General features: G+C 40.8%; 1 protein-coding gene across 2 annotated transcripts in view; it reads left to right on the top strand.

Moving 5' to 3' along the window:
* Positions 1-5,009: 5,009 nt before the first annotated feature.
* LOC136877579 (FMR1-interacting protein NUFIP1) overlaps positions 5,010-26,981 on the top strand; it is a 295,598-nt gene continuing 273,626 nt past the window's right edge. Inside the window, exon 1 of one of the 2 annotated variants that reach the window (XM_067151735.2) lies at positions 5,010-5,636. In XM_067151735.2, coding sequence (XP_067007836.2) covers positions 5,118-5,636 — 519 coding nt within the window. In that variant the 5' untranslated portion in view covers positions 5,010-5,117. The remainder of the gene's footprint in view (positions 5,637-26,981) is intronic. The other variant, XM_067151734.2, reaches the window with a different exon arrangement.

Genomic DNA, 26,981 nt, shown 5'->3' with positions numbered 1-26,981 from the left:
ATCAAAACTACTACTACTACTACTACTACTACTACTACTACTACTACTACTACTACTACTACTACTACTCCAGGGACTTGAACTGCAATTACTGGGATATATGAACTTTATTATTATTAGCTAACCGCTCATAATAAATGCGTATTTTAAGTAAGCATTACTGAGTGATAGCCGAGCGCCTTTTTTAATTTCTATTTGTAATTAAACCCATTTTATTGTTTACACAGCGAAAGTACGGATAGCCACGCTAATTATTTGTCGGATTATGTTTCAGATTTCCTTTAAAGAACAAGGAATTAACGGTAAAATGCATTGTGAAGACGAAAAGAGGTAAATGGTATCCCACTCTAAGTGCATGTATGAAACATATGACCAACGGCGATTGCTGGCTAGTGCTGTTCTGACCCTATTTAATTTGCATTCACATTTACAACAAAGAAAATGGACCGCCCACCACCAAGGAAAAAAACACGAAAAATCATCTATTTCGGTCAAACGAACATCAAGTATGGTAAATACCAGGGGCGAATGCTGGTCATGAAAGTCAGGCTTGCTCTTCCATTCGTGAAAGTTGGTGGGTTTGGGACATGCATAGTTCTGAATGAATAAAATTTATAAACCCAAAAATCGCTAAATCACATGAACATTTTAATCATGCATTCAAACTGGTTACGTCACACCTTCAAGAATGGCCAAAAGAATAACAATCAGACACATTTTATAATTATTAACAAATCATGACAAGCCAGTGATTATATAATTTAAAGAAGTAAACGTCAAACTATGTATACAGAAAAACTGCAACTATTTATTAGATCTTCCTACTTGAAAACAAACTCTACTCTGCGACTTCTCTTTACAAAACCATCAATAACTTCATCATAGAAAGAGGACTGTAATCTAATTTTTGCAAGCAATCCTTTTTCAATCGAGAACATAGCTGAGATACAGAGAACGAACGTACATATTTTCTGTTTTTCTCCCTGTGCTGTGTCTTTAAATCTGGCAGCGCCGGACAGGGCCTACCATTCTTAATAATGTCTGTTTTCTCTTGGATAGTCCTCCGAGAAAATAGATTTGATAACAAGCTGTCAATAATGCACGGTTCGGAACCCATTGCAGCACGTCAAATCATTCAGAATAGATGATCAGGAACTTACAGTACACTACTCACTGACACAACACACTAGATCTGTAGCTCTCAGACCAGAGCTTCCAACTACACATTACAAACGTGACAGCATGCAACCGGCCTTGGAGCGAAGAAACCTGCGCGCGCATACATTTCTCGCTTTGTCGATAGCTCCGCTGAAGCTCCTAAGATACGAGCAAGCCTCGCTGGACTCGCCAAGATAAATGCAACATGCGATTTGTATAATGCAGATCTATTACAGATACGGTACATATTGTAATTTTTTTAACTCGCCTGCTTTAGAAAAATATTGCGCTTGCGCATCAAGCGTAGCATGCTCGGAGAAATCGCCCCTGGTAAATACAGTATTTTACTGCTATAAGTGAAAAGTATGCAGCCTTTATTGTAGATGTCAGTTGTCTTGGTATTTAAAACTAGGCTACACTTCATAATGGACAACTTTCAAGGTTACCTTTTCGGCTAGTAATCCCAGTATGCTATGATAATGGGAAAAACTTATTATGAATTCTATAATATAATAAATAATTATATTAAACAATTATAGTGCTACAGCATTCATGGGCCGCCTCTGTGGTGTAGTGGTTAGCGTGAGTAGCTGCCACCCCCAGAAGCTCGGGTTCGATTGCCGGCTCTGCCACGAAATTTGAAAAGAGGTACGAGGGCTGGATCGGGGTCCACTTAGCCTCGGGGAGGTCAACTGATTAGAGGTTGGTTCGACTCCCACCTCAGCCATCCTCGAAGTTTTCCGTGGTTTCGCATTTCTCCTGCATGCAAATGCCGCGATGGTACCTAACTTAAGGCTATGGCCGCTTCCTTCCCTCTTTCTTGTCTATCTCTTCCAATCTTCCCAGCCCACACAAGGCCCCTATTCAGCATAGCAGGTGTGGCCTCCTGGGCGTGGTACTGGCCCTCCTTCCAAGTTGTATCCCCCGACCCAAAGGCTCACACTTCAGAACACTGCTCTTGAGGTGGTAGATGACTCGCTGAGTCCGAGGGAAAAACCAACCCTGGATGGTAAACAGATTAAGAAAGAAAGACATGGGGATGGAATAATTTTTAAAATATGATCAAAATGAAGTTGTAACATATTTTACGTCCCTATCATTTTATGGCTTTCTGTCATAAATATTTATGTCCATGGTTTTATTGTAATTTATGCTTAACCACAACAGCCAAGCAGGGTAACGCTCTTGTTCCGATTTCGAGGCCTATTCGTATGTCACTGTGCGATGATTTCGAACTACTCTACAATCGTGATGTTGGCCTCGTGCCGCAATATGATGAATTGGCGGAATTCGCAGTCTATGATTTTTAATGCTTTAAGCTTTCGTCAACGGCTTTTAATTCTCCCCCAGTGATTATAAAATGCGTATTTTGAACACTTTTCGTCAATCAAGGGCCATACCCCGTTGCTGTGTGACAACAGGAAACATGGCGGACGTTCGTTCTATTAGCTTCACCCAGGCGTTGCCTACGGGATACACAAGGCCGGGAAATACAGCACACTAGACTCGTCCTTGAGATACTTTCGACAAGCGTTACTAGAGTTCTCTTTACTGATCTGTCTCGCCCGCTCATTGCAACACGTTCGAATATGAAAAACTATAAAAAATATCATTAAAACTAGTAATTTCAGAAGGCAGCAAACAGATATGAGATCAAAAATAGACCAAGAGCAATTGTTTGACCTATTTTCTACAACGTATTTCTTACAATATGCTTAAACGAAATACGTAATTCGCGAAAGAAATCTGATAGCGAGTTTGTCACTTCTTACCAATTCCTTTAATTGTGCCTCAGAGTATCAGATAAGCGGATCGAGATTGCGGTCATAAATAACTTTGTTTTTTAAATTTCGTGTGGCTATTACTAGCCGAGTGCAGCCCTTGTAAGGCAGATCCTCCGATGAGGGTGGGCGGCATCTGTCATATGTAGGTAACTGCGTGTTATTGTGGTGGAGGATAGTGTTATGTGTGGTGTGTGAGTTGCAGGGATGTTGGGGATAGCACAAACACCCAGCCCGCGGGCCATTGGAATTAACCAATGAAGGCTAAAATCCCCGACCTGGCCGGGAATCGAACCCGGGACCCTCTGAACCGAAGGTCAGCACGCTGACCATTCAGCCAACGAGTCGGGCACTTTGGGTTGAATCGCCCTTTCATCAATTATCAACGATCTAATCTTTTCCTCCGCACATCTGATGTTTTGACATTCGTATTGAAGCCGCTGTTTGGTGAGAGATGTTATGCCCGTTTCGCCATTAGAAAATCCTATGTAATTTTTAGCGTCTTCTTATACGGTAGTTTTAGGCAGTGCGAGAATCACAGAAATCTATAACTGGTAAGTGGTTTGCTATGCCAGAGGACACAAATATTTAGCGTCGTTTCACCGTACTTCTCTTTTTTTCCTTCCCGTAAAATTAAATTTGTGTTCGCCTCTGTGGTCTAATGGTTATTGTGTTTAGCTGTCACCTCCGAAGGTCCGGGTTCGATTCCCGGCCCTGCCACGAAATTTGAAAAGTAGTACGAGGGCTGGAACGGGGTCCACTCAGCCTCGGGAGTTTACCTGTGTAGAGGTGGGTTCGATTCCCACCTCAGCCATCCTCGAAGTGGTTTTCCGTGGTTTTCCACTTCTCCTCCAGGCAAATGCCCGGATAGTACCTAACTTATGGCCACGGCCGCTTCCTTCCCTCTTCCCTTCCTGTCCTTTCCAATCTTCCCATCCCTCCACAAGGCCCCTGTTCAGCATAGCAGGTGAGGTTGCCTGGGCGAGGTACTGGTCATCCTCCCCAGCTGTATCCCCCGACCCAAAGTCTGGCGCTCCAGGGCACCACCCTTCAGTCGGTAGAAGTGGGATCCCTCGCTGCGTCCGAGGGAAAAACTGACCCTGGAGTGTAAACGGATGAAGAAAGAAGAAGAAAATTTAATTCGTTCTAACAAGAATAAAGCTCCTAAATGACCAATTTTAGCATTCTTTTCAATTTAGTTTGCTTTTTGGTCAAGTTTAAATACCGTACATCTTTTTTCTGATTTCATTACCTACTTCTCAATTTACAGATTGTTTTCTGTAATCTGGTACCATTTAATTTTCTCATCCGTATATTTTTTAGATTTAACAGAGATACTCGTAGACTGTCCTTGATATAGAAACGAGACTTGTACTCCTTTTTCGTTTGTGGCTGATGTATGAAAATATGGTATGTTCATCGTTATCTGAATCGGAACTTTTACTAAATTTTGATGGTAATACATCATTTTTGGGAGCTGGACACTTCCTGCGTTTGACATTTTCCTCTTTGTGAACAGGACACACAATGAAAACAGAAGGAATTTTGATCGATGTGCTTACACTGAAATCTGTTTTATGAGAAGAATTGCTAGGTACTGGTACCTAGAGAGATCCTACTATCACCTTGCCTAGAAACAGTTTGCTTCCATTTCTCCCTAAAGCCGTACTCGGGAGGGAAACTATGGAACGACAATTTTCATTTTTTTTTAAGTGTCATCCGAAATACAGAGAGGTACACAACAGTGCACCTTCTTCTCAACCTCACAGACACTCACCGACAGAAACAATATTCACAATAAATTGCTCAAAATCAACACAGCTTCACAATTACTCCGCATATCACTATGTTAAAGTCCGCCGAGAACAGAACGGAAACCTTACATCTAGCGGCCAAACCGTGAACACGGTCGGGCCGTTTTTTCAGCGACAAATTAGTCCCGGCCTTGTATATCTCGTAGGCAACGACCCAGGCAGCGCTTCCGCCTCTGTATGTTATTCTAGCTCGTTGCCTCTGTGTGCTTTGAGAACGTACCCTGTGCTTTTCGACTAGCGTTTTGTTTCCTAATTTATGAACGAACTTGGTGTCATTTAATACCAACACAAGACGATCGAAGAGGTTTGCGAGCGAAGGCCGAGTGTTGCTTCTGTGTTTATATTTGACTTTGTGATTTCTAGAATGGGTCTCGCAAAAGGTAGAGGACGTGGTAGAGGTGGAATTTTGAGAGCTAAAAGCCGCGGATCTCCAGTTAAACCACCCCCATTAATGGGAAGGATGGCCCCACCACCGCGGATGGGGCTTAGGCCGCGTGAAATGCCGGTGCCTCCTATGTTCCCTCGAATGCGACCTCCTCCACCAGGTATGAGGCCGCCACCCCCTCCTCATCCACATCATCTACATCCTCACCCACCTCCACTACCTAGAATGCTAGGACCTCCTAGACCTCCATTACCTCCTCCTTATCATCCTCCCCCACCTTTGCGGGGTCATTTGCCTCCTCCACTTCCTCCCAGGCCCCCGGTGCCTCCACCGTCTCTTTTGAGAGCACGAGGACAAAGGCTGCCACCACCACCAATGCATGGTATGAGACCTCTAGGTTTCCGACCACCTGGACCTCCGTTGCCTGGGAAGAGAGGTGCTCTATCTTTCAGAGGGGGTAAACGGAAACCCAAACCAAAGAAAACTGAAGTATCTGAGGTAAGTTGAGAGAAACTGTACTAATTAGGCTAGTAATTTTTGGTTTCTTCCATATTGTTTTCTTTTAGATTATCCAAGTGGATACCAATTGTCATTTTTGTTTTTTGTTACTGTTGTAATTGTCCTATTGATATGGTTGATGATAAGCTTACCCTACCCTGAAACTAGCAATAATATCTACTAGGCCCTATGTCACCTGACATAACAAAACTTCAAGAAGGCCTTGACCAACTGGAAAAGTGGCCCACCAGAAATGGACTGCAACTTAACGAAAAGAAAACCATGACAATGACGTTCAGGAAAGGAGGCAGATCAGCAGCCAATAACAAGATCACATACAAGAATAAGCCACTAGCAATCGTCCCACACTTTAAATATCTAGGGATCACCTTGCAGACTTACGGAACTGTTTTCACGATGCATGCTAAAGAAAGAATAACAGCCGCAACCTTAGCCATGACTACTATAGAAAATCTACTAAAGATCTTGTTGGCAACCGCAATGGAAATATTTAAATTGAAAATTACCCACGTAATAACATATGGCATGGCATTAATTTGGGAGCATCTTACCAAAAGGAATCTTAGTAGATATAGAAAAAGCGAAAGCGAAATTCTCAAAAAAATATCTCTGTGTATCAAAGTACACCCGATCACGCCTGGTATATGTGCTGGCAAGAAAGACTTTTTTCATAGAAGATCTCCGCCTACAACTGCAACTACCCTCTACACCGGCATATCAGAAATTGCTCATAGACCTTCAGAGAAGAAGGGGAGAAATATGGCTGGAGTTCTACTCTACAGACTCCATGTTAAACAGCGAATGTGAAAAGCCTGGATATGAACTTAGACATGAATGACGCGATTTGCTGTTCACGGATTTCACCACCAGATATGCAGCAGAGCCAACTACCATGAACGAAACAAATTACAGTGTTTATGCAAATTGTGCGGGAAAAGCTGTGAGAGGTACCACGCAGTGTCGTGCAGGAAAAGGTTATTGTCACTGACTAAATTCTGTCTCGATGAAAATGAGAGCTAAAATTTTCTTTGCACATTGTGCAAATCTTTTCTCTATTATTAATAATATCCATTTTGGCTTTTATCAAAATTCATTGTAAATAGTGCTTATGTATGCATGGTGAATATAATTAAACATAAACAACGGGTGAATTGACTGGAATTTGGAAGATCAACGTGACTCCTTGCCACGTTCGGTCCTTTTACATTAAACTGAGATTCCAAGCAGCCTTCGGGGAGGGAGTTGTACTCAATTTTCTTCATCTCATTATCTTTATTGTGGATTAAGGCCCTGAAAAGGAACACAAGTAAGTTAGGATAATCACAATGATAGGTCAGTGTGGGAAGAGCGAGATGGGCTGTCCCCTCATCAGTCACAGTCTTTAACTGTATTTCATGTTGTTCTCAGCCCCCATATTTCCTCTTGCTGTTGCTCCCTCTTCTCACCTGACCTAACTTATCATTGTGTTTGTCCTGTTGTGTATTCCTTTTTGTTTTCCTCTCTTTCTATATAGGCCTACCAGGTGTAACAAAATTCAGTACTCAAACTTCTAGAGCTTGTAGAAGGAAACAAAATGAATGTTTTATTAAGTAACCATAATTGTTTTAAAATGCAGCCTCCTGTTGCAATACATGCTCTGCAACGACGTGCTATTGCCTGTTATGCAAGTTACAAGGCATGTGTTATATAGAATAAGCAGCTGCAAAGGTCCCGTACGACAAGTTCTTCAGTTAAAGTTTGGAATCTCATACACCAGGTTTTTGAAGTGCCCCCTCACAAAAATTCAAGTGGGATGATGTTGACAGGACAAGCAAAACATGCAGCACAAATACTTTACTGCATCTCTATATACCAGCATACCAGTATCAAGGAAATGCTTTTGTGCATTCTTTGGTACTTTTCATTCATCACATGGTGGCTATAATCATTAAGGCATCAAGCGTCTATGGTCTGACATCGTGGTTAGCCCGTTAAAGTCCCATTTTTGGAAAAAAAGAAAAGTTACCATTAGAATGTTGACCAGCAGGGTAGGAGGGGCTGTGGAATACAAATCCTAATCTCTAGATTGCCTGCCAAAATCCTGGATTCAGTTTGAAACCTCTCCACCATTTTCCTGTGGACTCGGGGTATATGATGCTGTTGATAGCGATTCACCAATCCGATGGGGGGGGCATTAAGTCTTGGACAGACCCCTTGGTGTTATTCAGCTGGAGTGGGCTATATCCCGATATCAAGTTTCACCCCTTTCTTACCTCCTCTTCATTATAATAATCTCACACCCAACAAAACACAATATACTCACTCACACACAAGAGGGCAGATATGAAGACAGGTCTTCCTCAGCATTCGGTAGGTAGGCAAGAGGCAGGGGAAGTTGTGGACGGCAGATGGGCTAATGTTTCAAGGGAAAGGAATGTGAGGGTTAAGGGTTTACCTCAGGGAGTGGGCTTAGGAGAGGTATCAGTAAAGGAATCGGTATTAGTAACTGCATGTAGATCAACAGAGTGACAATGGAGATCAGAGAAGTGTTAGAGGAGCAGGACAGGAGGAAAGGGAATGGTAGGGAAGGAAATGTAGAGTTGAGGTTAGGAAGAGAGGAGGTGGAGCAAGGTGGAGAGAAGGGAAGAGGAAGTAGGTTCTACTGGTGTTCAGTAAGTTAAGACAAGGGGGGAGGGGTGGGGTTGAAGCATGGTCATAGGTGATTCAATTGTTAGGCATGTGAGGAAAGTGTGTGAAGGAAAGGGAACCAGGGTGGAGTGTTAGGCAAAAGTTCAGTGAGACTTACCATTTTTCAGTGCACGCATCTAGGCGCGATTGCATTATCATTTTGTTTCTATCTCGCTCACTTCTCGTGATGGTCGTGATCATGCGGTGGACAGGGCTGCCAACTCTAGTCCTAGGGCAACGGCGCTACTTTTTAATTTACGAATCTCGTATGGTGACAAAGCCATTGGTCTGGATCAAGCAAAGGGGGTCTGGGTGCCTAAGCCCCCAGGTTAGAAGCCGCGAAGCGGCCCTAGGCCTCTAATATCCCACATGTCATCTCCATTGGTCTGGATACGTTAGGGTAGGTTAGTGACAAAGTTGTGTATTTCTTGTGCGCGGGTTGGTAACAAAATTCATTTTCATTGCTGGGGGTGACGTCATATCCCATTGTCTCTCACCCAATGGAAATGCTGGTACGTGTTTAGGCGTTGGACACTGGTGCATGATAAATTGCATTAGGTTACAAAAGCAAAATTACTTCTGGGGGACGGCGGGTGGGTTCTCAGCTGTTGCAGTGAACACGTCTTCTACAAGGTATTCCACTTGAGATTTCTAACATATTACATTCTTATCATGCTATAAAAGTAATGTAAGTCATACTGAATTTCTCCCGAGTGGTATCCAGGAATTAGGTCTAAAGCAGATGTTGAGGAAAATAGAAGGAAAGGAAGAAGGTCAGGAGAAGGTGGTGATTTTCCACATTGGTACCAATTATGTAAGACAAGCTGGAACAGGTACTAACATTGTTGGGGATGTGTGGGATCTGGTTATGGCAGCACAGAAGAAGTTTAGGGAAGGAGAGATTATCAGTGGGATACTGACTGGAGGGTGATATAAGTAAGATTATGGAATGGTATATGGGAAATTGCAAGTGGGATTTGTAGATCCCAATGGATGGGTAGGAGATAGGGATCTACGTTCAGATGGCTTTCACTCAAACTCTAGTGGTACATAGGGTGTTGTTTAGAACGGTAAACACTCCAGTTTTGTGAGGAAATTTGCACATCCATAATATCATTTCTCGGCCCATGATTCAACTCCTATTACAATATCTGGTAAATATATATCTATAAAATTACTTAATTCTTTTCTCTACACTACTTCTATAGTTTAACACAGTTTTATGTCACCCTTACTTGAACTTCATGCTTCCTATACTGTCTGTTAGCTAAATTAGATTAATTAGATTTTAAGCTGGATTATGTTACATCAGTACATAGACTAGCAATAAAAAACAAATAAGAATTGGAAGGTGGGATTCTCCATTCAACCTAACCTTAGTTTATTAGAATTGTAGGGTAACTATTCTTATTAGACAGTATCTTGCTTGCCTTTTCTGTCTGCAAGTAATAATAATAATAATAATAATAATATAATACTGTAATATTAATTTGCCTAACTACAGTATACAGATTTAGTGTAGTTGTACATTTCTATATTTAGCCTCTTATTCATAGTATTTTTAATCAGGATATGCTTAACTAGTATAACTGTGGTGTTGTTATTTTATCAGTTTGTTTTCTGATTGCCTTATCATGAAATCTTTGTGTAGTAGGTTATACATTATTTAATTTGGCTGACATATACAGGCCTACCAATTTCTATTCATAGAATACGCTATTTTTCTTCTGTTGATATTTCCATACTATTTCACATTTCTTTGAAGTGTGTGAGTGGGAACTAAGGAGGATGAGGGAAGAGATAGCGAGTAAACTTGTAACGGAGGACAGGAATGAAGATAGGTCTCTCTCAATCATTGTACAGGATACAATAGGTAGGTAAGAGGGAGGAGAAGGAAAGAGAGATGTTTTGGAAGGCAGGTGGGCTAATGTCTTAAGGTCAAGGAAAATGAGGGCTAATTCCCTCAGGGAGTTGGCCGAGGAGAGGTGTCGGTGAGGAATCTGTTAGAGTTACTACATGTTGATCAGCAGAGGGAAGGTGGAATTCAGGGAAGTGTCGCATTGGAGAGGTGAAGCAAGAGGAGAACGGAACTGGTAGGAAAGGGAAACATAGAATAGAGGGTTGGAAGAGGGAGGTGGAAGAGGGTAGTGAGAAGGAGGAGAAAAGGGAGGACCAAGTGAGTTCTGCAGGTGTCAGGGAAGTTACGGGAGATCAGGCGTGGGGGTGATCTAATGAGGTTGGCAGTGTCTGGTCATGGGTGACTTCAATTGTCAGGCATGTGGGGTAAGTATGTGGAGGAAAGGGAATCAGGAATTAGGTTAAGGCAAATGTTGAGGAAAATAGAAGGGATGGAAGAAGGTAAGGAGAAGGTGGTAATTTTCCACATTGGTACCAATACTGTAATGTAAGGCAAGCAGGAATAGGTACTAGCATGGTTGGGGATGTTTCGAATCTGATTACAGCTGCACGGAAGAAGTTTAAGGAAGCAGAGATAGATATCAGTGGGATACTGTGTAGGAGGGATTTAAATGAGACAGTGGAATGGGTATGTGTAAAATTGGGAGTGAGGCTTGTGGATCGTAATGGGGGGGTAGCAGATAGGGATCTTTGTTCAGATGGCCTTCACTTGAACCGTAATTAATATTATACGTACATAATATCTGGGTTATAATAATTAAGTTAGGCATTGCAGGTATTTGTTAAAATTATGTATGTTAGTGGTAAAAAACAGACAGCATTTTCTAGGACATTTCAACTCTTGGCTGAAGATACACAAGTTAGGAAGTTGCATGATATAAGTATAGCCATAGAATAGATAGAATTGTTTGCTGTGGCGGTTAGGGACCCATCAACTTGCCTTAAGAAATATTTTTACATTTGTACTGAAATACCTCAAACTGATCAACATTTTCCAAAATAGGCAGCTTCAAAGCACTGTTAGTTCACCTAACAAAGGAAACACGCTTTTCAGTTTCTTTGAACTAAAAGACAATCAGAAGTTTCCTCAATGTGTATGGCTTTAAAGACAGTAACCAGAAAAACATCTATTCATCAACTTCCTCAGCACAGTAAGGTAAGGGAGTATTCTGTCCAAAGGCAGGTCCGAACCTCCACAGAGGTGTGCCTGAGCCAGAGTTTACGTACGGTAGTGTGGCCAGTTCTTTTTTGCTCCTCCATTCCCTTATCCCCCCACAAACAGCGCGTGGTAACCCATCCAAATTTTGGCCACGCCCAATGTTGCTTAACTTCAGAGATCTCACGGGATCTGGTGTTTCAAAACGCCTACAGCCGTGAATGAAGGAAGAAATCTCGCCTTCCTTTCACATATTGCAAATGCCAGTAAATCAGCTCTTATGACAACTAGTGATGAGAAATCTTGGAAAGAAGACAGGAGGGCAATGGATCCACGAAATTCAGCAAGATCTCAAAGCAGTTGGACTCGAGATAGCAGAGGCATAGAAAGGAAAACAAATTAACACCCTTCTTAAGACTCTTAGATTTTCAGCAGAAATACACATAGAAGGCTTTAGCGATTTCACACAAATTGAAAAATGATGATCGGAACAAATGAAAAAGTACTGGTCAATAATAATAATAATACAATTCGTCACTGATACTTGTAAAAAAGGGTGTGGAAAAATAAATGCTACATCATTGGGCCACTCATTCCCATGTAGAGATGAAGCATAACCAAACTGTCAAACATATCACACCAGTAACACGTCTTAGGATTCTGTCACTGAATTAAAAATGAAACTATATTTGAAAGTGCCAAACTGCTACAACAAAAATGTTTTCATTCCTCCCCTGAAGGGGGAGGCAGGCCTTTTAGATGGTGGTGCTGTGTGTCAGGCCGGGAGATTTGTTACTGTGAAGGAGATGCTCGGAAAAGATGAAGGGGTTGGCAGCTGTGGCCTGTACTAGGAACTGTCCCGGCATTCGCCTTAGTGCAGGAGAATGAAAAACCATGGAAAACCATTCTCAGGACAGCCGATGGTTGGGGCCAGCCTTGAGGTTCAGCCCTTTCCCTTCTTCTGAATACAGAGGCGTAGACCCGTGGCACCCCGTGGATGCTCGGTTGGCTAGTCAGAGTGCAGAGCTGTTGGACCACGCACCAGCCGTGACAACTTATGGGTCGAGACTCACTCTGCATCTACTGACTACTATTACTACTACATACCTGGGTGGCAGAATTTTGTTCCACAGGACTTGAAATTTGGTATGTGAGTAACTTCCATACTGTAAATTGTAGAGAAACATTCACATTTTGGCAGGGGAAGGGCCAGTGAGAGCAGAAAGTAACCAAGTATGTCACTTCAAGCAGTAATGCACTTGTGGTTAAGTTGTTTACAATGCTTACGTATGCCATATGGCTCAATTTGCACCAAACGTACTGTACTCAGCATGGTGGAAGATTTTAGGAAGCATTTAGATCTTGGCCGATGAAACCATTAGCTTCTCAGAGTTTCAATAGTTACCATTGTATGAACCACCTCTGTATGTTTGACTGTTTTATGGTTGTAAACTACTCTGACTTTTTAACTGACAGAATAACCTAGAGACCACAATTGAAAATGAGATATAAGTCTTGGTTTTCCTCTCAACTCAGCTTACTTGTGTACAAAGAGGGGCAATAATCTTGGATAAAACCATGGCCATGAATATCCAGGTAAAAACAGTCTCGTGCATGTGAAGAATACAGAACGGAAAATTTGCTGGCCACTATTAGTGGAGGGGCTTGGCAGATCTGTCCCGGGTTACTATAAGGGTACTATCTATTCAGTGCAAAGAACTGGAAAAATTAGTAACAGTACTTCAGGACTCCTGAACAAACTCCACGAAAGAGCACTGCAACAGGAATGGCTGATAATGCTCTCTTATTCTTAGTGGCTTCCAAAGATAATAAACACATGAGGTGAAGATAACTTGGCACTCGGTATAATTTGTTAGACTTTCATGGTAATGGCGGCTATCTAAGAATATGTACTGAATTATGGGAGTAATGCCATACTGAATTAGCCAATAGCAGTATTCCAGTGAATCTTTTAAAATTAGGAAAGTTCATAATATGAATATAAAGTTGGAATTCAATATGACAGATTGGGCCAAATGTTCATTTATGAAATGAGGAGTAAGGGCTGGAGTAAAAATTTGATGAATTTCCAAGTTCTGTGAAAACATTCAAGAAAAGACTAGGCAAACACTTGACAGGGAATCTGCCACCTGGGCAACAGCAAAAGGTCTGTGTACATGACACCAAGTTCCTCGAGGTAGGTGATGAGAAGTTTGTGTGTCAGTGATAGATGATCTCTCACAGAAAAGATTAACCATAAAAGTGATTGTACTCGTAACATCAGACAACACAGCAGACAACTTACTCCACAGTGCAGTTTGGTGAATTATGCAGTTGCAAACACATTACTATTTTGATCTCAAATATGATGTACCAAGCCCATTCTTATCACCCACCATGCTACAAGCACCATCGGTTGCCACCGACAACAGATTTTTCCATTTCATATCATACCCGGACATAATGGCACGCAGTGTCTGATGTCTTTCTCATGACAGCGTTCAGTGGCCTTGAAGCCAAGCAATTCTTCCATATATCAAACACCATCAAAGAAACAAATTTTTTTTTTTTGCTAGTTGTTTTACGTCGCACCGACACAGATGGGTCTTACGGCGACGATGGGACAGGAAAGGGCTAGGAGTGGGAAGGAAGCGGCCGTGGCCTTAATTAAGGTACAGCCCCAGCATTTGCCTGGTGTGAAAATGGGAAACCACGGAAAACCATTTTCAGGGCTGCCAACAGTGGGGTTCGAACCTACTATCTCCCGAATACTGGATACTGGCCGCACTTAAGCGACTGCAGCTATCGAGCTCGGTAAAACAAATGTTTAACACAGATGTGCACAGTCAGTCCTATCTGAAGATTCACCTGGAGCCACAGAGTACACAGAAACATCACTCATTTCCTGCTTAAGTTTAGTATGAGCATCCATTGATAACAATTCGGGAAACTCAGTCCTAAAAAATTACCAGTGTTTCACCCCTGAGCGACATGGGTTAATCAGTTGTATACTGCATTTGTACTTATAACATGATAGCTTGCAGTGGTGTCACTACCAATGTGATAGCTGGCCAGTGTCTTGGAAAGGCGCGATATCCAACTGATGAGCCCATGCACTGGGGCGAAACACCAGTAACTTTTTTATGATTGACTTTCCTGAATTTTATTCACTTTTGCATCACTTGGAAATAACATTCTGACCAGTTTAAAAAAATCACTCTTTCAATTTCAGAGCTGACAAATTAAATTTTTGCCCTACCTAAAATCCAGAATACATTAAAGACGCCTGTGTTGCCTTCTCTTGTTTTGAGGTTGCAAATGGGAAACTTGTTTAATCCCATATATTGAAAATTTGGTACTGCCATTTATGGAGTAAATATTGTTTTAGGCAAGGGAACATAAGCGTCATACATTACTCAGAGATATTTTTACTGTTTTTAATTGTAATTTTCCCCTTCTTTCTGACTCGTGACATCATATAAACTGTGCAGGCCAGGGGAAAAAAGCATTGGGGTCCAGATCTGGACTGGAGTCTGCCATTTGATGACCCTTCATTGTTTTCAGGTATTCAGAATCTCTCTCCCTCATTATGAGTGTGTGAAAAAGTACACTGTTATGCAAATGCGTAGCTAGCCTGGTGTTCATTTTTATGGAACTTCTATGATTTACTTTAGAAGGAAAGATCAAATTACTTGGTAGTGTTTTTTTTGCCCCCTATTAATGTCTTGGTTTAAACACATTATATATTTTTTTGAGTTTTATTGCTCATTCGCATGCAAGCATATATGAAAAACCAAATAGGCGTATACTCCTGCAATCCAGTATATCAGACTTATTGGGTATGGTATATAGAATGTTCTGTCATTGAATTGGCTCACAAAGGGCAACTTGCACGCTCTCTACAGTGTTACAGCAGTAGTGCCAGACCATTAGCTTGGATCCTTTCCAACAGAACAAATACAACCTAGATCACCATAGCTAGTGTACATTGGATAGAGCATCTGATGGAAGGTTGTGGGTTCAAATCCCACTGATTTCCCGTTAGCTATTTTTGTTCTGTATTTGACATCTCTTCGATATGTATTTTATGTACTGAACACTATCCAATACATTGAAAGTTTATTTCATGTTGTCATTTCTTAAGTAAAATCAGTTTTTATTGTTGGTTTTGTGTGTTAGCCATACAGAGCGAGTTGCATAGGTGAAACTTTGCCAGAGGGTAAATCTTATATACAGTACTGCCATAAGTTCTGTCAATTCATATAACTACTAAATAAAACTATGCAAACCCATTAACCCATGAGAGGTCGCAAACAGAGTTTTCATCTGGGCTCTAAATAACTATGAATATTTAATATCATAAGATTCCTTTCAATACCTTTCCTTCAAACTGTCTGTGCCGGGCTGAGTGGCTCAGATGGTTGAGGTACTGGCCTTCTGACCCCAACTTGACAGGTTCGCTCCTGGCTCAGTCTGGTGGTATTTGAAGGTGCTCAGATACGTCAGCCTCGCTTCGGTAGATCTACTGGCACGCGAAAGAACTCTGCGGGACAAAATTCTGGCGCCTCGGCGTCTGTGAAAACTGTACAAGTAGTTAGTGGGACCTAAAGTAAATAACATTATTATTCAAACTGTCCGTTATAGGTGGAGGAAGTTTCAGCCCGGCAACAACCGTCTTTAGGATGTTAAATAGTTTATTATGTCACCTATTCAATACATTGTATTGTATTGTATTCTATGTATTGAATAGGTGACATAATAAACTATTTAACATCCTACATATAGTATCTTCAATACGGATCAATAATGATATTTATCACTTGCAACAATCGTGTTCTCGGTGTAAGCACGCTTTTTGTGAACGCATGGAGTATTCCTCCGTGTTCAACCCTGCACTTTTCTCAGTGAGTCAGAGTTTTCATCCGCGTGCGACCTCTCATGTTACGGAAATTATGCAAACATTAATGATAAGTATGTAAATATTTCAGTACTGTAGTGCTTTCTGACATTCTGCGTTGTCATGGAAGAAGAAAACAAAAGAATTCAGAGACTGTTTGACAGTGTAGAACGCGAGGAGTGGCAAGAGCTACTAAATGCAAATAAAGAAGGTCCTTTTCGAAGACTGTTATTCACTAAAGAGTCAGAAGAGACATCAATTGATGATGATGCCTATGTGTTGAAAGATGACTTTCAATCCGAAATTTATGGTTCTGAATTATAGGAACTAGGTAAACTAGATGAAGTAAATGCATTAAACCAACATGTGTGGCACTTGAACGTTCACACACCGCCAAAAAATGTTAGGACTCTTGCTCGCAGTAAAACACGAACCCATTTACCTCAAGTGTGGAGACAAGCCATTGAAGCATGCTCTCCACTAGATGCGTGGAAATGTTTTCACTGACAATATGATGAGTGACAACCAAATTTACTACCATAAGGAGAGAGAGAAATGAAAGTAATTACTCGTGGGAAAGAGACGCTGTGAACACAACAACAGCAGAAATTCAGGAGTTCTGAAAGATTCCTATCTGAATTTGGAAGATCTGTGGGCATCCATTGACACTGGTACGAAATTTTTTCGAAATTGTATGGCTTTCAAGCGTTTCAAGTTTTTACTATGAGCTCTTAGATTTGACGATATAAAGAGCAGAAAAGAAGGAAAATCGCTTGATAAACTTGGACCAATCCGAGAAGTATTCAAGAAATTTGTGGAACACTGCCAGTGTAATTATGTAATTAATTATGTCATGCATTGTAAAAGTAGGAGATTATTGTGTTTTCTTGCTGTTTTAATTACGTCTTACTATTTCTGTAAAATATTAAAGCTTTATAAAATTTCTGTTACTGTTAGAATAAATTTTAATAATTTTAGATTTAATTTGTGAACAAAAGGTACAAAAAAATGGTTTAACACAGACGTATGACGCCTATGAGTATTTATTTCTGTTACTATAATATTCCAGCTATAAAGAAATATCAATTGTGACACAAATCTATCATAAGTGGAGCTCTATTTTTCTTTATCACGATCGCTGAGGAAAACTCGGAAAACTCCGTGAGCGACCTCTGACATGCAAAATTCTAAGTGCCCTCTCATGGGCAACAATCATCATCCTTTAAGGTTCTAAAAACAGAAGAGCCTTTCTATCATCATGTTTCACATCCATGTATACTGAATTTATGAATATCTTGAGAAGACAGCGTGACTTCGGCTCAGTTGATCTTTGAATGGAAAGCAGCATCTTTAAGGAGCCAGCCTATATTGAATTCTATGACCAGCAATTTAAGGATCTCTTTCTTTAACAACTTTTTTAATGTTGTACGGCATACTGGATTTTTTATGAATCTCTGTCATAGAGCTATTTTTTAACATAGTGCAGCACATCTCTCAAATGTTATCCTAATTTCTTACATGGTATATACATTTTTAAGACCTTTGTGTCTTTACAGTTTAATTTCTCCCTGTATACCTACCTGCAGTGTCTGCCGTCTCATTAATAGATAACCAAATCTTATTGTCTGTTACACTGTCGTATTCGATTTAGAGTATCTTCGTAACACGATTAATAGTTTTTTCACAGTGTTGATTCTGTAGGAACAGATTTCTTTGTGTATTTCTCCAGGAAATTCTTGAAATAGGGATTGTTAATCTTGTTTAGAGGAAAATTCGCAGATACCATCATCTCACAAAGTACCTTTGAAAAATCTAAACATCTGTTCATCGCTGAAGATGTAACAGCTTTATCGACGTGTTGTCGTTTGACATTGCTGCTGTGTTTTGCTGTGTTACAATGTTGTTGCACAATAAAATGTTTTTCAGCCACAGCTTTCTCTTCAAACAACTTGTGAGATAGAACTAAACCGTCTGTACAGAAATATTCTTCTTGAAATTCCTTTAACAAAGCTTCGTAACTTAACACTAGTAGAAGAGTTTTCCTTAGGCATACTGGAATGTGTGCTGGGATACGATTCACTCACTGTAAACTGACGCTTGTGTAAATGAAAGGAGGTTGAGGTTCTCATATCTCAACAAAGACAAGTGAGCAATTGCCAGAAGTAAGTAGCTCACTGCTGGGATGGGTTTTCAGGATTATTTCTGTCTCTGCCTGGGAGACCGGGTTGTCAAGTACAGCGGGTGGGATATTAACTGTATTAACTGAAAATGTGATACTGAGAAGGAGTTTTATGAACAATAGTTCGCATTCGGTAAGTTGAAGCTACAGCTGTCGTCACACCGCCGAAATATGACAATTCTATGAAAATAGCTCAAAATATGACCTTATGATTTAAAAAAGCTTAAATATGCATTACATCATCATAATTTCTCATTATCCAGCTCCTGTCGAGTTGGGGTACTTATGGCACTTCTCCATCTTCTTCCTCTTTCCTTCCACCATTCCTCTTCCACGATCTTGTCCCAGTCTAAATTTCGTCTTCTTATGCCGCTCTTCACTGATTCAATCCACTTTGTTCCAGGCCTTCCTCTTGCTCTCTTGCCCTCGCATTTTGCCTCTAGCATCTGTTTTGGAATTGTATTTTCCTCCTCCTCTTTACATGTCCGAACCACCTACTTTATTCCTTTCAACTCTCTCAGTTAGCTTTCTTATCCCAGCTTCTTCCTTAACAGCTTCATTTCTCACTCGTCTTTCCTGGTCGTTCCTATCATACTTCTTAGGAATTTCATCTCATTGGCTTGAATTCTACTCTCTTGCCTGCTAGCCAAAGTCCAAGTCTCAGCTGCATAAGTCAGTATGAGTACATAGTACATTTTGTACGTTATCTCTTTAGTTTTCCTTGGTACTTCTTTGCTCCAAACAAGTTTTCTTACACTTTGGTAGAATGCATTACCCTGCTGTACCCTCCTGCTAATCTCCATGTCCACCCTAGCATTTTGCATTAATTCACTTTCTAGGTTTTTAAAGCTGTCCACAATTTCCAGACTCTTGACTTCCAGTTTTCACAGCCACGAACCTACTACGCTGGCATAGCAGGGGGAGAGTTGATACTCCCATGTGGCGCGTCCCAGGTGGTGGATAGGAAGGTCCTAACCGGCTTGCCGGCGGACTTGAGGGAAATAAAATACCTCTCGCGGACCAAATACACAACCTCCTGTGGGTGGGGGATGCAGATGAAGAATACACCCACGGTATCCCCTGCCTGTCGTAAGATGCGACTAAAAGGAGCGACCAAGGGATGATCGAATTAGAACCGTGAGACTACTTGTAATTAGTACCACCACGCAGAGAACACCATGGGTTACTTTTACTTGTGCATAGTACTACTATGTTAGGTACCAAATAGGTTTGTGATTAGTAGCAACACTCTTCCAGCTTTTACAGTACCTGTGATTAGTAACACTATATGAGCGACACCATGGGTGAACAACACCATGGTTCTAGCTTGCCTGTGATTAGTAACCACTCTATGAGGAACACCACGGGATAGTACGAGTCCCTGTGGTTAGTACACTTCTGTGATGAACACCGTAGGTTTGCGTTGCCTGTAAATGGCGCCGCAATCTGCGAAACACCATAGATCTGTATTAGATGTGCGAATATCATTACCTGTGAGTAGTACCATAATGTGTGGAATACTGCAAGTCTACGCTCCTGTTGATTAGTACTGCAACATGACAAATACCATGGTTCTATTTTCCTAGCGATAAGTACCATTATGTGGGGCCGTTGACCTGGATTTTGGACCCCTTTAGACAACACGCATCCTTGATTCAGGATTGTGCTTTAGAAACAGTTCCTTGGTCAGTAATACTATTGTTTATGATAGTTCTGGGTCAGATCCACTGATTGTTTTACATTCATATCCATTCATTCTTCACATTTTTTATTCTGGTCAGTGGATGATTTTGAACTTTTAAATTGTCATTACATTTCGTACCATTAGGGGCTGATGACCTAGATGTTAGGCCCCTTTAAACAACAAGCAAAATCATCATCAATTTTCACAGTGCCCTTTCCTTGCCTTTCCCCTCTCGACATCATCATAGTCTTGCTTTTCTCTGTACTGATTTTCATGCCATACTTCTCAATTTTTTTCGTTCAGTACGTCTAACTGTTGTTGCACTTCTTTGCTTTTCTTTCCGCAGATCACATCATTATCTGCAAATAGCAGTATCTTCATCTCTTTATCTCCATAGGCTTCCTTTGTTTCCTTTACAATTTTGTCCATGATCATAATAAGCAAAAGTGGTGACAGCACACTCACCTGTCTTAGTCCAGTCTTATTCCTAAACCATTCTGTTTTTCCAACTGGGGTCACCAACTGGGGTCGATACTCTTCTGACACAATTGTTGTACATTGCTTGCACCATTTTAAACATTTTTCTTCAAGTCTCTTTTTAACCATGGTAACCCAAACCTTCTCTCTGGGGACACTATCATATGCCTATTCTATATCTATGAAAGTCATGACCAGATCCTTTCCATATTCCCAGTTCTTTTCCATCAGCTGTCCCATGTTAAAGATTGGGTCCACTGTAGATCTTCCACACCTGAAACCATATTGTCCCTCTTGTAACTCTCCTTCAATCTTCTCATTCTTCTTTCAAATATCCTTTCCAGTATTTTAACTACCTGTGATATAAGTGTGATTCCTCTATGGTTACCACACACTTTCTTGTCCCCTTTCTTAAACACTGGTATTATCACATTTTTTCCAGTGTTCTGGTACACATTTGTGTTTCCACATACACTTTGGTAGTTGGTGCAACCGTTGCATAACAACAGGTCCAGCAGCCTTTATCATTTCCACACTGATTTCATCCATCCCTGTTGCTTTTTCCATCTTCATCTTTTGTACCGCTAACTTCACCTCCAGCATAGTTATATCATCCTCTATTGTTGAGTTCTCGCACTGTATTGCTTCTTTCTCCCCTGTACAGTTGTTCACATTCAGTGGCTTATCAAAATACTCCTTCCATCTTCTCTTTATCTCTTCTGGGTGTGTTAACAATTCCCCACCTTCCTTTTTCACTAGCTTTGTGATAACTCTTTCTGTCCTCTGACTTTTTATGAGTCCATACAGCATTCTTTTTCTGCCACTTACATCCATTTTTTGGTGTAAATTCTTCCCAACTTCTCTTCTTTTCTTCTACTACCACCTTCTTACATCTCAGTTTCCTGTTGAGATACTTCCTTTTGCTTTCTTCTGTTTGATCTTGGTTCCATTCTTGCCAGGCTATCTTCTTTTCTTTCACCACTTTCCTCACTTCCTCATTTCACCACTCCGTCTCCTTTTCTTTCACTCTTGTAGATGTCCTGCCACAAGCGCACTCTGCTGCACTAGTAAATTCCTTTTTTAAAATTGGCCCATTTATTTGATGAATACAAATCACTTAATTATGATGGTAATCACCTGGTTTGCACCAAAATCTAATTAGGCAAGAAAATAGACACAATGAAAAAATATGACTTTTCCTAAACATCCGAGTCCTACTGATGACCAAGCAAGTTCACTGTGTATTACAAGCTGTGCTTGCCGAGCGAGATGGCCATGCTGTTAGAGGTGTGCAGCTGTGATCTTGCATTCGGGAGATAGGGGTTCGAACCCCACTGTTTGCAGCACTGAAGATGGTTTTCTGTGGTTTCTCATTTTCACACCAGGCAGTTGCCAGGACTGTTCCTTTGTTAACTTCCCGTCAAAGACTTTTTAAGCTATCTATTATCTTACTTCAAATACACTTGTCTTCTAAAGAACAAAAGTCCGTGGAAAATAATAATAATAATCATCTTACTGGTCTTATGTCTCATAAACAACTTTTATGATTTTGGTGTATGCTAGAAATATCCTGCAAGGGTTGTAAATATATCAGCATGAGGCTGGCCTATTTGAACACCTTCAGTTACTATTGGACTGAGCTGGGATTGAACCTGTCAAACTGAGCTTTACTCAGCCTGGTTCTTTGGAAAAGAATTGACAATACTGATATTATAGTAATTATTTTTTTGATTTAATGGTGCTTGCTGGAACAGAATTGAAATGAATATCCTAAGACCACATACTAGTTTTCACCCACTAATTCTTGACTACAAGCTTTGCAATTTTACAGCCCTGTTATGTACATTTCTCTAATCTATATAATAATATTATAAAAGGAAGTGTTTGTCTGTCTGTGCGCGATGCCCAGCAAAATCTACAGCACGTAGAGACCTGAAATTTTGAACATAGGTAGATGGAAAGGGGTCCGAATGCACCTCGAAGCCGGAATTTTCATTTTCGCTTTCGTTGGTGAGTTATAAACGAAAAACCATAGGAAAACGTGCGTTGGGATATGACAATCCAACGTGCTGTCACCAAGATTAAATGCATCAAGTTGCTGTTGCTAGGCAACGTACATAAGATAGGTAGAGAACACAATATTCAAGGAGCCATTTTACGTCTAGGACGTAGAAAGCTGTTTTTGGTATTATATGGTGTGAGGGCATATGACTGTGTTGATGATGATTCGTCTGTCGGATCGGGACGTTAAGTCTTCAGCTATTCGAGAGGAGTGGCATATGTGCCGGCGCCGGGTTTCATCCTCTTCATTCTTGCTATCATATATCATGTCATTCATTTCTTACTACACGACAGAGCTTCGAAAGGCTTGGAGTCACCTGGAGTACCCTCGAACATCTTAGAGCGGACGATTGTGGCACCAATTATCCTTCTTAAGAATAAGAATCCTGCCCTCTGCAATGAACACGACTCTGACACTGATGACTAATATTATTGAAGCCATTCTCATGATTGGGCATGCTGCGAGCGAAGTAATATTCATTCCTCGGATTCGAATAATTTCTTCGGATATACAGTTTAAGTTTAGATCTCTGCAGTGTTCAAAATAAAATTTCTCTATGTAATAATAAAGCAAGCATGATCTTCTTCTTCTTACTATATATAAAAATGGATGTATGTATGTGTGTGTAAATGACACATCTCCTCCTAAACCACTGGAGCCATTTCATCCAAACTTGGTACACTTATGACTTACTATCTGGAGACAAGCACTGTGGGGGTAAGCCATCCGTAGCTCCCCTAGGGGGGGTCAGGGGGGGCAAGGTATAAAAATAATCGAAAAAAGTGCCTAATCCACAGTTTTTGGGGTCGCTGAGATGAACAGTGACACTCCCCATTTTTCAAATGCCAAAGTTCAGCTCCCTTTTGTATGGGGGGCGAGGGGGGAGTGATATATAAAATTAAACGAAAATAATGTTGAATACATAGTTTTCGGGGGTTGCCGAAGTGAATTGTATACTCTGGATTTTTAGTATCAGGAGACAAACAACGTGGGGGTAAGAAAGTCCAGGAACCCTTAGGGGCGGGGGGGGGGGAGGGGAGTCAGATAAACAAATTAACGAAAATACTGTCGAATCCATACTTTTTGGGGTTGCTGAGATGAATAGTGACACTCTGGACTTTTTTTTAAAGTTCAAGTTCAACCCCCTTTGGGGTGGGGGCGAGGGGGAGTGATATATAAAATTAAACGAAAATAGTGTCGAATGCATAGTTTTCGGGGTCGCCGAGGTGAATTGTACACTCCGGATTTTTTGTATTAGGAGACAAACCACGTGGGGGTAAAACACCCCAGGAACCCTTAGGGGCGGGGGGGAAGGGGACTGAGATATAAAAATCATCGAAAATAGTGTCGAATCCATACTTTTTGGGGTCGCTGAGATGAACAGTGACACTCTGGAACTTTTAAAAGTCCAAGTTCAGCCCCCTTCGTGGTGGGGGCGGCGATGGAAGAGTGACATATAGAAATAATAATGTCGAATACATAGTCGCTGAGGTGAATAGTGACACTCCGAATTTTTAGTATCAGGAAACAAACCACATGGGGGTAAAACACCCCAGGAACCCTTAGGGGCGGGGGGGGGGGGGGCAAGGGGACTGAGATATACAAATCATCGAAAGTAGTGTCGAATCCATACTTTTCGGAGTCGCTGAAATGAATAGTAACAGTCCAATTTTTTAAAACTCAAAGTTTAGCCCCCTTTTAGGGTGGGGGAAGGGGGAGTGAGATATAATAATAATCGAATATACTGCCGAATCCATAGTTTTCCGGGTCGCTGAGATGAATAGTAACATTCCGGATGTTTAAAGTCTAACTTCAGCCCCCTTTGGCATAGGTGGTGAGAAAGGGTGAAAAAATAAATTGTCAGGAATGACCGAGATAATGGACGTGTGTATGTTCCAGTATGACTTTCAAGTATGACTTACTACCTGGAAAACGTACTGTAGGAGTAAGACGCCCCTGGAACCACTAGGGAAGCGGGTAAAATATTATCCACACTAATAAATGGAAGTCTGTTTGGCACGATCTATATACACTGTATTGTATATGTATATATATAAATTAAGGCATAAAAATGAAAACAGACGTAAATTAGTGAGACCATTCTAGGCATCTTAGAAATTTGAAACTTGGTACCAGACAACCTGATGACTTCAGGATTCCTAGAAAAATCTCAAATTCTTATAATTGTCTGAGGGGTACATGCTGGGAGTTTCAAACCTGCATAAGAACACAGTCGGTGATATTTATCCAGAACCTACAGGTTTTTTCTTTCTTTGCTAGGGGCTTTACGTCGCGCCGACACAGATAGGTCTTATGGCGACGATGGGATAGGAAAGGTCTAGGAGTTGGAAGGAAGCAGCCGTGGCCTTAATTAAGGTACAGCCCCAGCATTTGCCTGGTGTGAAAATGGGAAACCACGGAAAACCACTTTCAGGGCTGCCGATAGTGGGATTCGAACCTACTATCTCCCGGATGCAAGCTCACAGCCGCGCGCCTCTACGCGCATGGCCAATTCGTCCAGTCCTACAGGTTTTATGGGCTTAAAAGTTTCCTTAAAGTCCTGATTTTTAACCCACTCCCCCATATCAAGATCGCAGCACAATCTCCCAGACAAGGTAGAAAAATGAAATTTTGCAAAATTATAGCTTTTAGCATGTAACCGACAGAAAATTTATGAGATGTTTAAAAATTTTATTTTTTTACCCCCGAAAAATATCGAAATATGGAGGCAATTTTAATGACGGTGCAGTCCTTCCTTTTTCGTGGCTAAACGGTAAGTCGTATCACAAAATGGATTGCACAATCTCCGTTCAATTTGGAGTGATCTACAACTTCGGTCCTATGACCTTTTGTCGTACCTCTATCCCTTATACATTAAATTTTTCCCTATTTCTGTATTTACCTAAATTTTGCACTTTGTACACGTACAATTGATGGTTTGATTCACTTATAGGAAAGATGGGATCATCAAATTCTACACGAATATTGGCCCACCCAGTAGCCATATGTGAGCCAAATTCTATGTTTGAAGCTGTTGCATAAGTATCTGAAAAGTAATGGACTGTGTGAAAATCTTACACAAATTTCACCCTATTCAACGTTTCTAAAACATAATGAATTGTGGTAGACAAGTGCACTTGTCGTTATCATCACAACTCCACAACTCTCACTTTACATTGGAAACATCGTCTGCGGACCTCCCTATGCTTTTTCTCGGATTACGCCAATTTACATACAATTTAAAAATTATTATTAACTTCATGTACAGTAATTTACTTCGATATCCGTATACAATCCGGAATACCGTTGCGAAGCACAGGTACAATTGCTAGTATTTTAATAAAAAATGTTTACTGAGAGTTCTGTTTATGCTGTTTGGTTTCAAAGATACCGTAATAACTGTCTGTTGATGATATATGTACACTTTCTGTTGTGTTGTGGAGATTTTCATCATTTAAAAAAGTATTTTGTGAACAAAATATATTGAACAAAGGATTTGAAACTCATTTTAGAATATTTATTTTCACAAAGGATGAAAAGAATTGCCATTAGAAAGAGTGGCATGTTTATATGAATGAAAATTCTGCTTACAGTAATTTGCCTCATTCAGGGAGGTCTGCAGATATTGGAATATCGCATGATCAGTGTCATAACATCCTCAGTCCTATTGCTTGGTTTTATTCACTCTCAAGTTGGTGTCTCGACTTGAGAACCCTACTCCAGTCCTTGTTCCAGGTTTAAATTCCTTGTAGAGACTAGGAATCAAACCTGGAGCGTACGTTCAAGTTACTGATATGCTGTCCAGTAGTTTGCAACATTTGAGAGACTGCAGCTTGGTAAATTATTTTTCTATAAGATGAGTTCCAGCATATTGACTCGTAAATACATTACCATTTTTAAGTTCACACATTTAACTAATATATTTAATTATTACGCTTACACACTGCGGTGTGAACTTGCAGAAATACAGTACTCGTCATGTCTATTCAGTATTGATCCAGACTGCCTTAATCTTCAATGTAAGTGGGGAAAAAATTGTACTCCCCAGTTAATTTGATTGCTGACATGTACAACACAGATATGTTATTTCCTTCAGTTTTGAGAACAGAGGATTTGCCATGCATTGTTGTAATTGGCAATTCCCAAATGTTGAAATATTTCATGTCTGAAAATTCCCCAATCATTCTAATGTAAGGCCATGGCCGCTTCCTTCCCATTCCCAGGCCTTTCCTGTCCCATCATCGCCATAAGACTTATCTGTGTTGGTGTGACGTAAAGCAACTAG

This window comes from Anabrus simplex, chromosome 7 (genome assembly GCF_040414725.1).
Source record: "Anabrus simplex isolate iqAnaSimp1 chromosome 7, ASM4041472v1, whole genome shotgun sequence".
NCBI classification, from domain to species: Eukaryota; Metazoa; Arthropoda; class Insecta; order Orthoptera; family Tettigoniidae; genus Anabrus; species Anabrus simplex.
The sequence above is the reverse complement of the archived record's forward strand: the minus strand, read 5'-3'. Positions and strand labels throughout refer to the sequence as shown.